The 13,116-nt window shown below is 37.6% G+C and overlaps 1 protein-coding gene across 1 annotated transcript; it reads left to right on the top strand.

Moving 5' to 3' along the window:
• The first annotated feature begins 8,055 nt into the window (after window positions 1-8,055).
• Window positions 8,056-11,190, top strand: LOC117403350 (hepatocyte nuclear factor 3-beta-like). The gene is made up of 2 exons (XM_034005431.3): window positions 8,056-8,495; window positions 9,292-11,190. The coding sequence occupies exons 1-2, from the start codon at window positions 8,427-8,429 to the stop codon at window positions 10,459-10,461; spliced, it is 1,239 nt and encodes a 412-aa protein (XP_033861322.1). The 5' UTR covers window positions 8,056-8,426; the 3' UTR covers window positions 10,462-11,190.
• Window positions 11,191-13,116: the final 1,926 nt, after the last annotated feature.

Here is a 13,116-nt window from a genome sequence, read left to right on the forward strand (position 1 = left end):
AGATTCATTTGCAGGTAAACACACTGTGGCAGACCTCAAACCAGAACCCAAATGGAGTTGTCACAGCTGTGGCAGATAAAGGCACGTCCAAACTGCAGCCCTGTCTGGAATGTTTACTGTCACCGCAGGCTGTTGGCAGCAAACATCTTCCATGGATTTCTGAAGAAAGGGGATCTTACTATTAATTTTGCTTTGACAAGTTACAAGCTTAACCTATTGCCCTCTCTTCTTTAAAGAAAGATTTTTAGAACGCCGGTAAAATGACCCATGTCTTTGAGCTTTAGAATAAATCCAAAGTGAAGCTTTAAGAGAAACTGCCCAACAGTATGTGTATGTGTATATATATATATATATATATATATATATATATATATATATATATATATATATATATATATATATATATATATACATACACACAGGTAAGTCACTTTCAAACTTAAACAACATCAATATACCATCCTATCTGAAAAAGGCAGAGCACTAACTTCACCAGAGGCCCTTTTTCAGAAGCTGTGACAATGTAAATTCTGCCACTCATACAACCCAAAGACTGCACCTGCTCAGGACTTGCCAGAAAAGACGGTATAGAGAGGACCCCACACTTACTTGTTCCAGTAATATTTTCAACTGCAGCCTGGAGAAGCCTGGACAATGCTTTCATCATGGTTCTCTTCTTTTAATTATCCACAGTTTCAGGTGGCCTGCATCTCACTGTGTTTGTGATGCTGTTGTTATCCAGTTTGAAAAGGTTATTTCATAGAGTTGTTCTGATCGCCAGCAAGTTCTTCTCCCACAATCTCTCTTACATCACTTATATATGTGCCCTTCTGGTCTCTGAGTCTATAGACACAGCGGCTGTGTGTGCAACTTCTATATACACAATTTTACGTGTAGCTTCACAGTAGGGAAACCACCCCTATTTCGAACTGGGGGAGCTTTCAATAAAGTGACAATACAGTGTCAATGGTAAATATAGTCTTTGCCCTTGTAAAACACACTCAGTTATGGAATTTTCCATAATATTGCCAGTTGTAAAATAAAATGAAAGATGCCAGAAAGATGCAAGATGCCAGAAAGACTTAATGAACAAAAACATCCCGGGTGATGCGGTAAGTCAGCAGCAGATATTAGAGACACACACGCTTTTCATTCACTATTTTGACATGTTTGCACAGCGCAGCCACAACTCAACAGAAAACAGGCTTCTTTCCAGAATTTGGGAAAGAGCAGAAAATTGATTTTTATTCATTATGGATTGTTATCTGAGATGTGATTCAAATTCTCTCTGAAGCCTTCAGTCCACAATGTCTGTAGATGAGTAGGGTCTTCAGACTTGAGGAGGCACTAAACGTGTAAAAATACTCTCAAGAGAGTATTTCTGGGGCTAGATCCATGTCTGCTTCTGAACTAGTAACCTGGTATGACTGTTCCTTTACAAATAAAACCATAAGGACTCACATTAAACCCCAACATTACGATGCTTTATAACAGCCTTATCTTCGAAACCTGGACCTATACATCTGTAGTAATACTTCTGTGGCTGGAAATTACTAAACATGTATGTAAGCTATTCTTCTATTTCCTTTTTCTTCTTTTACTTTGATTTTGCTTCTATAAACAGCTAGTTGAAACATGTTGTTAATGTAGTTTGAGGGAGTGTTTAGGAAGAATTCAAGATGGGTGGCTATAGCTAGAAAGAGTGGATATGACACAATGCTGCATCATCAAGCCTTTGGGGTCAAAGTTTTATTTTTTGTGATGTGTCTCTAGAAGTCAGGAATGGCAATAACAAGACCCTTATATTGTGTGTAAAACCACAGGGATCCAAACCAATTAGACCAATTGATGTGATTGTGTAACATTTGAATAAAACAAAAATGACATGTTCCTGATTTGAATTATACACCAAGTGTTTAGTGTGCTGGTAATCCATTGCTGTTTCGTATTTACTGCTACAAATGTATCCTGCATTCATTTAAATACAACAACAGACAGAACTGGAGACTCAAACTGTTCCACATGACACTGTGTTGATAAGCAGGTGCAGACCTTGATATTATAGGGGAGACCGGGGACAGTTGTGACATTTTTTACCTTTCTGTCCATTACACACAGACAATTTGATCTAGTTTGACCAGACTTTGATACAAACAAGTTACATCTGTCCTCTCCCAATCCCCATAGTTATCCTGTGTTAAGATCTGATAGACATACAGCAGGAGAGCTTGAAATGTAATGTGTCCGATGTTACAATTGACCCCATGGCCAGGGTCTATTGTAACGGGAGGTGGGGTCAGATGTAACATTCTGTGAAGTATCATTAAATAAACAACAACACATTTCATTTAACTCAAGAACTGAATGGTTTATTGAATAAGATCAATTTCACATGAAGCAAATATTTTAGTTTTTATTTCATTAAAAAACTGACTATCTTTACTGAAAAAAAATCATATAAAGCATTTTTTTATATTCGACCATTTTAGCTGTTTACCATCCCTAAAATGATTGGCCTTTTCAAGCAAGAATATGTCACTCTGGTCACAATTGTGACATAGGATCAGTTTGTTTCCTTCAGTGCAAGCTTCATGTGTCCAAATATAGTTGAGCTAATATTGTATGGGGTCAATTGTAACACATGTTACAACTGACCCCAACCCAGGGAGCCATTATTAAAACTAAGAGCAATCAGTGGTGTCAATTATAAGTACGAGATCAGGGATAAGAATGCTAAAGGCCTGGATCCATAAACTGGATAACACGGGTATATATCACAAAAAAAGAAAACTGGGGAAGAAAAATACTCTCCTAGGTCAGATTTTTGTAGATAAAATCTCAGGTCTGGCACAGGCAGCTCCTCTTCCACAGGCAGACAGAGAGCTGAACTGAGCATGTGCGGAGTGAGTGATGGCACTCTAGCTTGCTTCTGATTGGAGAAATTCAAAGTGTTACAACCGTCCCCTGTTACAACTGTCCCCAGTTTCCCCCTTTATATATTGATCCTTCTACAAACGATCATAACATTATTTTAAGGGATTTCAAATTATTTTAAAATAGTAAAAAAGCATTATTTTTTAAAGATAATGCTCAGATTGTAATAATGGCATGTCAAGTTAAGCATTATGTTTAAAAGGTAACGCCTTAAATCAACGAAATGGACCAATAATAGGATATTAAGCAAGTGTTGAATATCTGTTTAACAATGGGACATTACAATCCAGAATAACTTCACTTCTATTAAGAGCTGCTGTGGTGTGGAAATACTTTGCTTGTTGAGTTACGCAGGTTTACAACACAATGCTACCAACTTATTACTGTGGCTTTGATTTACAGTGTGTAAAATCAAAGGTTTTAAACGCAACATTTATCTGTGGCTTTGAGTTACAGTGTGTAAAATCAAAGGTTTTAAACTCAACATTTATCTCATGTAAACGTTATAAATGCCTTTTAGTGGGGTTTTTAAAAATGCATTTAGATTGAGAGGCACAATAAAATGAAGTGTTGCCAAAAATATATATGAATACTAAAATGTGCTTATAATCTGCCGTATAAGAGTGCTGTTTAATTCTTAAACACACAGTTTACAGTGAAGGGATATAGCTTTCAGGGATTCCGCAAAGAAAAACCAACAACCAAAAAAACAAGTCCAGTTCAGTTCAATATCTACCCCCCCCCCCCCCAGGGCAAACGTCATTTATTCCAGAATGGTGTTACATTCTAAGAGTGTTTTATAGAATGTTGGAACAATTCCAAACGTTACTCCATTTGTGTTTGAGTAATATTTATATAGCATCTTGGCAGAAAAGGTCCAAATTAAGTGTGGCAATTGAAAACATTATTCCACTATAGTAAATCGGATTAATATGCATTAGTGTTTAACTCATCGGTACCTGATCTCTTTCTAGTCTGACAAACAAACACGTGTTTAGTTTAGTCACAAAGATCACCCCAATCTACTTATTAAATTGACCCAGGTGCAGTCTGCCCTGGTCGGCTTGAACAGTGCTGATAAGACCGAGGTCTCTGGAAATGTTCCTGAAAAAGACAATGACTTGAATAAAAGTTCTTATCTTGACGCACCTTCATGATAAACAGCTAGAATCCTGGTACAAGCGAGTGTAATCGGGTTGAAGACAATAAAGGAAATGTTGAATGAGTTTTAATATACAGATTTGAATATGCTTTACTTATTGTTATCTGTCTTCTATAGATATATAACTTTACATTAAGGTATAGAATTATTCAAACAATGGGCCCTGTTAGTACCTCGGGTGTTAATACCAGCAATTAGGACACGTGCAGCTTTGACACAAATAAACAAGGGCATTTAAAGATGAACTCTTCCTCAGCTTCCCGGAGAAGACGACAGACCTGCTATTCCTCTTGGAAGCAAATACACACTTGTGATGCATATTCCCACCAGGAAGTCACACTAAATATATTCTTAATTAGTAAACGTGTATTGCGCGTTTGGTGGCGTTCTAGAACCGGGGTCCCGTTTCCCAAAAGCAACTTAAACCTAACCAGCATCGTAAGACCGTTGCAAATGCACCGTTTGCAATCTGCAGTGTTTCCAGAACATCATCATTGTAACTGCAGTCGAGTTCACGAGTGATCTGGCGTGTTCTTGACATGTTCGTGGAGGTTGGGATGCACTGTGGGAACATAAAGACGGGACTTAGCAAGGGCTGCTTGTTGCTGTGAAGCGCCAGCAACACCGCAGACGCCCTCGGAGTCGGCTCGCTGCGATAAACTTTCACATATGTGAAGTCCTGCTATTTCTTGCGAAGCTCTTTGCGTCTCGCAGGACCAGTGTTTGAAGCATTTACTTTTATTGCAATCTCTTCACTCTTGTTCTTTTTTGTTTGATTCCTCGCATTAGTTTTTAGTTTACAGAACAATATGTTTGCTTGCATTTTCAACCAACGGTTTGATTTACAAGAAAAACTATCATATATAGACTACTCCATACGTTTGTTTCAAATGTGTTTCCCACACAGCCCCGAAGAAGCTCTTCAGACTGCCTAACGATACACGTGAACGTCACGAACAAGCTACACTTTAACGTGCGGTTTTGAGAAACGCACGTCAAGCGAGACTGGAAGCAGACGCACGTTCTTGCTGACAATGGTCGTGAACTCCAAGTACTGTACTTCTGCTGTCGGGGAACGAGCCCCAGATCCACCTGTTATCGGGGAACGAGCCCCAGATCCACCTGTTATCGGGAAACGAGCCCCAGATCCCCCTGTTATCGGGGGACGAGCCCCAGATCCACCCCCATACAAGTGGACTGTTAAGAGTAATACAAAGCAGACTGCGTGCGTAAGTCCAAGCACTGCCCAGCAAATTCGGTCGTACTACTTACCACAAAGTTACCACAAAGTAACTACAAACTACCACAAAGTACCCCAAAGTAACCACAACCCCTGAGTAATCACAAAGTACCACAAATATTCTTTAAATAGCATACACAACAATGCATTGGCATCATTTGATACTGTATTGCGTTTCACTGCAGTACTTCATAAGAGGAAAAGTTTTTTTTTTAAACACGTGTATATAAATGAGGATAACTAAACGTAACTTCATTAATGGATTTTTATACAACACAGGTAAATCACGATCTGACCCGTCTACGTTTTTCTTCTCTCTTCTCGTCTGCATCTCCCTGCACGACAGGAACCCGCTGTAAACCAGCCTTCTGGCTGTTAGGTCCGTTTGTGCGATCTATGTGTAAATGTCTTTGATCATTGACCGTGCACCTTTTTTTCCTGTATAAATAAAAATACAAACATAAATGTACTACAATGGCAAAGAAAAGTCAAATACTTCTTACACAAATAACTCAACTAATGTTTACTATTGGACACTTCCTTGTGTTTTTCTTCAAGCAGACAGCAGAGGGCGCTCCCACACTCTATTTCAGTTAAGATTGCATTTCTCTAGAACAGTGTCAGATGCAGAGATGCGCAGCATTGTCACTTATTTGGAGGATGTGTACAGAATTCTATCATACAAAAGTCTAGAACATCCAAAATGAATTAAACATAATAAATAAATAAACTAATAAATGCATAAGCATCGAACATTGTTAAAACGTGTACGTCTTTGTATTTGCTTTGTTTAACTTATCCATGTTGGTTTTGAAATAAGGCTCGTAAAAAATGGTAGTTCTTAAAATTATTAATAGCCTACACAGTAAAATCATGTTATGCTTCAAAACGTTGGCCGTAGATGTTTTATAAAATAAAAAATAAAAATATTAAATATAATATTGTGGACTGCTAAAATAATAGGCTGTCTTAAAAACTGTTAATAGCTTATTTAAAAAAAAAAACTGAAATCAAGCTCAATTGTGCTGTGTATTTTATTTTACTCATTAAAAATCCATAATAACAATAATCATTTGAATTAAAACAATACAATATAATGTGTGCTCTTGTATTAACATGTAAAACAGTGTATCTGACAGGTTTGTCTAACGTCGGCTTTATGCTTCCATATTTCAATATCGATCGGCTCTTAGTGCAACAAGAAAAAAAATAATTGAAATTCTACAATTCAGCTCTATGCAAACAAATTAGTTTCCATGTTGGTATACACAAGAAAAAAACATTGAGCGCTGTGATCCCGAATACTTCCAAATGCAATAGAATGAGAATGTGTGAGTGGGTTCGGTCACTCGAGTATTCGCACATTATATGAAAACAGCTCCCGGAGAATTCTACCACTCGCTGTCTCTGTGTAATAGGCAAATATATTAGCAGTGAAATAGTACGATTAATTCCACTTCAAAGAATAGCCGTGTTTTCAGAAGGCTGCTTTATCAGCCATCGCTGAAGAGAGCCGCTAAATCTCAGATGATCAAACACATTAAATAAACTGTACTCTGTTTAATATCTCAAACAGAAAGAGTGTCCCGCTCAATCAATAAAACACCAGGGCACGGGGCTGGGACTGAGCAGTATTTAAAACAAGGGAAATGCACATTCTAGACGTTGTTTCATAAAAGGATATTCTTTTAATATAATACAGTATCTCTTAGCATATTTACTTTTAATGACGAGGAAAGCAACTAAAACGACAAAGCATTGTTAGCCTACAACTGTTGCATTATTTTCATATATAGGCTATATATTCTTTTTTTAGTTGGACTTTAAATTATACTTTCCATGTGAAAAGCTAAGATTAATTTTGTTTTTGTTTTTTGTTTTTTTATTCGGGCCGATGTGAATTTTTTATATAGCCTAAACTATTTTTTGGTAAAGTCACTGTGTGGAATTTGCTTTCAAATATTTGCTTAAGTTGCGAAACATTCAGATACGCAGGGAGCTGAGAGCTTGGAGTAACCTTGGACCCCTGTACCGACACCAGCCTTAAACCTTTCCCCGTACCAACACCAAATCTCATTCCATTATAAACAACAAAAAACACGCAGAATATAATCTTCCTACGGAAAATACCACTACCTCAAAACTGCACCGTATTATTATTATTATTATTATTATTATTATTATTATTATTATTATTATTATTATTATTATTATTATTATTATTATTATTATTATTAGTAGTAGTAGTCGTATATGATTTCCAAATAAACAATACATAAGAACATCTATTTGATTTAATAAATCATTTTTCAATAGGCTATACTGTATGGCATCAGTCATCCTCGATATGCCGAAGTGGTTTATTTAAACTGATAAGTCCTCAACGAAAAGTGGAATTGTCATCAAATCGTAAACACGTGTGCATGACAGCGTTGTTTTACTGTCTGATACCGCAGAATGTTACATCTATTACAAAATAAGGGGTAGTACTGTGACTTTGAGGTTATTAAAACATACAACGATTTTAAACCCCAGTTTGACTGAAGAAAATGTAGATAAAAGACGTAGTATTTAATTATGTATGTATGTATATATTTATGTATTTTGTTTTATTCAACATTCTAAAAAAAGAAAAGAAAAAAGTGTATCTCGTACTATAAGTTTAACCCCCTGTCTTTGTTTCTATTGAGAACAATCAGATTAGGGTTTAATGAATTCATTCAAATGGCTTTGTTCTTTTTTAGCCAGGGCAGGTGTACAATAGGGGGCCAAACCGAAGAGGCTCACGCCAAGGTGTGAGCTGATTATTCAAATAGGGCTCCGAAGAAGTAGGGATTGGAGGCTCGCTGCAGCACACAGCTATATCACAGCGTCTGCAGACAGCCACCAACGTCACTTCGACTCTGTCATCAGCATAGACTTTCCAGCGCCTCTGGGCACCGCGATTCTGAAATCTACACATGTACGAGCACAAAACTGCACAGCAGACCAGCGCTTTGAGAAACCCGTTGCCAAATATTTTGGTTTAGGAAAGTTTTTTTTTCATCTTCTCTCCAAAAGTAGTAGAACACAGATTCTGCTGCTTCCGCGATGCTGGGTGCAGTGAAAATGGAAGGACACGAACATTCAGACTGGACCAGCTATTACGGAGAGCCCGAGGTGGGTAGCTATACTTTTTTCTGTCTAAAGCCGATCCCTTTTATACAACTCAATATTAGCCTTGAGATAATATTAACTTTGTGATCAAATATTGACTTGAGGCGACTCCAAATCCTGCAGATCTCCGAGCGGCACTATCCTAACAAAGTTTGGTTGACATGCAAGAGAAAACTTTTTCCCCACGAATTCTTAAATCGCCAGATAGATTTTGACAATGCTAATTAATTGATAGCCTATATTTCTCAATGGCTATATATATATATATATATATATATATATATATATATATATATATATATATATATATATATATATATATATATATAATCTGTTTGTTGATTATTTTTTAACTTCTGGAAGAGACGCCAGTTTATCATAGATAATTCACTTTTATAGAATGTTATTGCTGCCGATAATTTGACGTGTCATTTTAATCAGTAGTCAAATTTTGTTAAAAACTAAAAGCAGCTATTTCATCAGTTGTCTATCAGAAAGAGGTAGCTATTAGAAACTCAAGACACATGTCTTTATCGTTTGTCTATTTTATCATTTTGCTATAATGTAAAATTGAGACGTCTCTTATTATTTTAAATAATAACTGTCAACAAAATTACCGCTTTGAACAAAAACATTCAACTAATATATATATATATATATATATATATATATATATATATATATATATATATACATACATATAATTAAGTGTGTTGACTAAATATACTCGTGCATTTTGATAAAAACGACAACATTATTGTTGTTTTTGTCTAAACCCTTTCTGCTTTTCTTCATCTAGTGCTACACATCGGTGGGCAGCATGAATTCGGGACTTGGCATGAACAGCATGAATACGTACATGAGTATGCCAGGAATGAGCTCCACGGCCAACATGACGGCCAGCTCTATGAACATGTCCTACGTGAACACCGGGATGAGCCCCTCAATGCCGGGCATGTCAGCGTGCACAGGGGCCATGAACGGCATGGGCGCTGGGATGGCGGGCATGAGCGCCTCTCTCAGTCCCAGCATGAGCGCTATGAACGCCCAGCCTCCATCCATGAATGCTTTGACATCCTATACGAACATGAACGCAATTAGCCCAGTGTACGGGCAGTCTAATATCAATAGATCAAGGGACCCGAAAACCTACCGAAGAAGCTACACGCACGCCAAACCCCCTTACTCTTACATCTCCCTCATCACCATGGCCATCCAGCAATCTTCCAACAAAATGCTCACCCTCAGTGAGATTTACCAGTGGATCATGGACCTTTTCCCTTTCTATCGACAGAACCAGCAGCGCTGGCAGAACTCGATCCGCCATTCTCTGTCCTTCAATGACTGTTTCCTTAAAGTGCCGAGATCACCCGACAAGCCTGGCAAGGGCTCGTTCTGGACCCTGCACCCGGATTCGGGGAACATGTTTGAGAACGGCTGCTACCTTAGGAGACAGAAGCGCTTCAAGTGTGACAAGCTTCCAAAGGACTCGGGCAGGAAGGCTTCTGATGGGGGCTCTCACAGCAGCTCCGAAAGCTGCAACGGCAACGAGTCTCCCCGCTCCAATGCGTCCTCTTCAAACGAGCACAAGCGATCCATGCCAGACATGAAGTCAAACCAAGCACTGAGCCCCGGACATGCGGCTTCCCCAGCGTCTCAGGCACAGCATCTGATGTCCCAGCATCACTCGGTCCTCGCCCATGAAGCGCACCTAAAGCCAGAGCACCACTATTCGTTCAACCACCCTTTCTCCATCAACAATCTAATGTCCTCCGAGCAGCAGCACCACAAAATGGACCTTAAAACGTACGAGCAGGTGATGCATTATTCTGGTTATGGGTCTACCATCTCAGGAGCCCTTTCCATGGGTTCAATGGCCAGCAAAACGAGCTTAGACCCCTCGCAAATTCCTAGCGACACGTCTTACTATCAAGGTGTGTATTCCAGACCTATCATGAACTCTTCTTAAATGTTCTGAGACCAATTGAACTCCCCCCCCCCCGCGATTTGTACATTTGTAAAATGATAGTTTGTGAACACGCATTCCGAAATATTTTTGATGTTTCTCACTGACTCTAGGTGTCCAGGTTGTTTAGTATTTTTTGTAAACGGGTGTTAATGTCATAATCTGTGGCAAAACCTTTGTTTTCATACCCTGCAGCTTTTACGGACCAAAAACGTTGTATTGTTGAAAAAAGACGAAAAGAAGCCGCAATATATTGTGTAATTGAATGATAGACGCTGTTTGGCAGAGTGAAGTTCTTCAAACGACTAATTCATCTTTTCTGTATTCCTTATTTATGTCGTATAAATGTGTGTTCTGGTAGAAAAAAAAAAAAAATACATAATCTATATTAAAGTGTTATTCCAAACTTTTCGAATATTCTGTGTGTGAGTTTGTTCCATTTGTTTACTAATTTCTAATTACATTTACTTGGTCAAAGTCCCTATAAAAAACAATACTCTCGAAGCTTTGTATTTCGACTAGAAAGTTACAGAATAGATAGATTGAACAGATTTATAAAGGCTGTTGCATTAGTATTGGTAAAATAATGTATTTATTGTCGAAACAAGAGAATCACTATATTTTTTTTAGAATAGCTTCTTTACATAAAGAAACTTGTAAAAGTGTTACACATGTAAATAATGTGGTTTTGTAGCGTGAATTGAGAATGTATAAACAAGTCAATAAAAGTAATAAAGCAATGTAGTTTGCATCTGAATAACATTGTATTTATAAAACAGCCTTCATTTTCTCGCTTGTTTTTAATTTTCAGAGGTTAAATCAAATAGTTCATTTCCTGTGTGAGCGGCGCCAGCAGGTTACCAGGTTCTCGTGTCTGACCTTCCTGTCCCTATATTAAAAGGTGCAGCTTCACGAATAAGACAGTCCCGAAGGGTTCATTTTCAACGCAGCATATTTCCATCATAACGCACCGCCAAATGTTTAAGAATGAAACAAAGTCTTAAAGATCAGATTTTAGACATAAGTCAGTGTTACAAACTTCAGAGCACATACGACACGAGTGAACCTAAAGCGTGAATTAGACCATATAAATACATAATTCTTTTTACGTCTCTAAAATCTGTTGCATAGGGTTTATGTTTAGACCTTTTTACAGTGTGGATGAAAGGATCTTTGTCTGTGGGTTTTTAGCTTCAGACTTAATTCACTATTTTAAACACACACACACCACCACGCACGCACGCACACACACACACACACACACACACACACGCACGCACGCACACACACACACACACACACACACACACACACACACAGTTTATTGTTAATAAAAGAAAACACACAAACACACACGCATAATGGACAAGATTTTTATGGAACCAGGAAAATACTAATAATTTAGCAATGTCAACTCAGTGTTTTAAATACTACTCCTACTCCTACTACTTATTATTATCATCATCATTATTATATATCGTCAGTAATAAATTGTTATAAAAACACATCATAAATGTAACTTTATTATTATTATTATTATTATTATTATTATTATTATTATTATTATTATTATTATTATTTGATCATGATCAATTAAATTAGATGACAGATATATTCCATGTCTGACCAACTATATATATATATATATATATATATATATATATATATATATATATATATATATACGTACAATCGTGAGTTTATGATATTTCATTTGTATTACTATAAATAATACTTACAAGCTCACATACATACATACATACATACATACATACATACATACATACATATACCCCCAAAATAGGTAAATATAGGTATTACATAAAAGGGATATATTGCAAATTAGTCGATTTTGTTAAAAAGTTGTTGAACACATTCAAATATGTTATTCATAAAACTCCAGGTATCGTTCACTACAGCAACACGAATATTTAGGATAATAGTTATCTGGTAACATTTTGGCCCCTTTTTTTTTGTTCAATGATGTCCCTTTAGGCTTCCCAGAGATAAACCAAAATCGTACCTAAATAACAAGGATCAAATTCTCCCTAAATTCCAGATTGTAGAGAGAAAGCAGGCCTGGCCACAATTCCCCAGTCTCTCTCTCTCTCTCTCTCTCTCTCTCTCTCTCTCTCTCTCTCTCTCTCTCCCTCCCCTCGGGGAGGATACACAAGATGCGATCCAAGCATGAAATTTGTTTCATTACCACATAAAAGCCCCCCCGGGGCGCAGGAGAATAGATGGGGAAAATGGGGCAGATTTTGGAACAATGCGTGTGAATGCGATGCTCTAACCTGCTATGTTCCATACCACAGGCCCATTGTCAGGGGGGTCGTTTTAAACTACTTAGTGTCCCCCACTCCACTGATCCTAACAGATAAGATGGAGTTCTCCCCGAATAAATCAAAACCGGGGATGTCATTTGGATGACTGAAACCGCACGTTTTTTTTCTCCCACAGACCATCATTCTGCAGCGCCCGTAACTTGCCAATGCCGCCTGCAATCAAACCACGCTCCTTTTGTGTACAGTCCATTTACTGTTGAAACCCCATTCTGCAAACCGGTTTTAACACCCGTGATCTGTGAATAAACAAACTCAGTAAACAAACAAAAAAATCTAACAAACCCAAATTCCAAGAAGGTAAACTTTCAACAGC

This window comes from Acipenser ruthenus, chromosome 5 (genome assembly GCF_902713425.1).
Source record: "Acipenser ruthenus chromosome 5, fAciRut3.2 maternal haplotype, whole genome shotgun sequence".
In the NCBI taxonomy this organism is placed as follows: Eukaryota; Metazoa; Chordata; class Actinopteri; order Acipenseriformes; family Acipenseridae; genus Acipenser; species Acipenser ruthenus.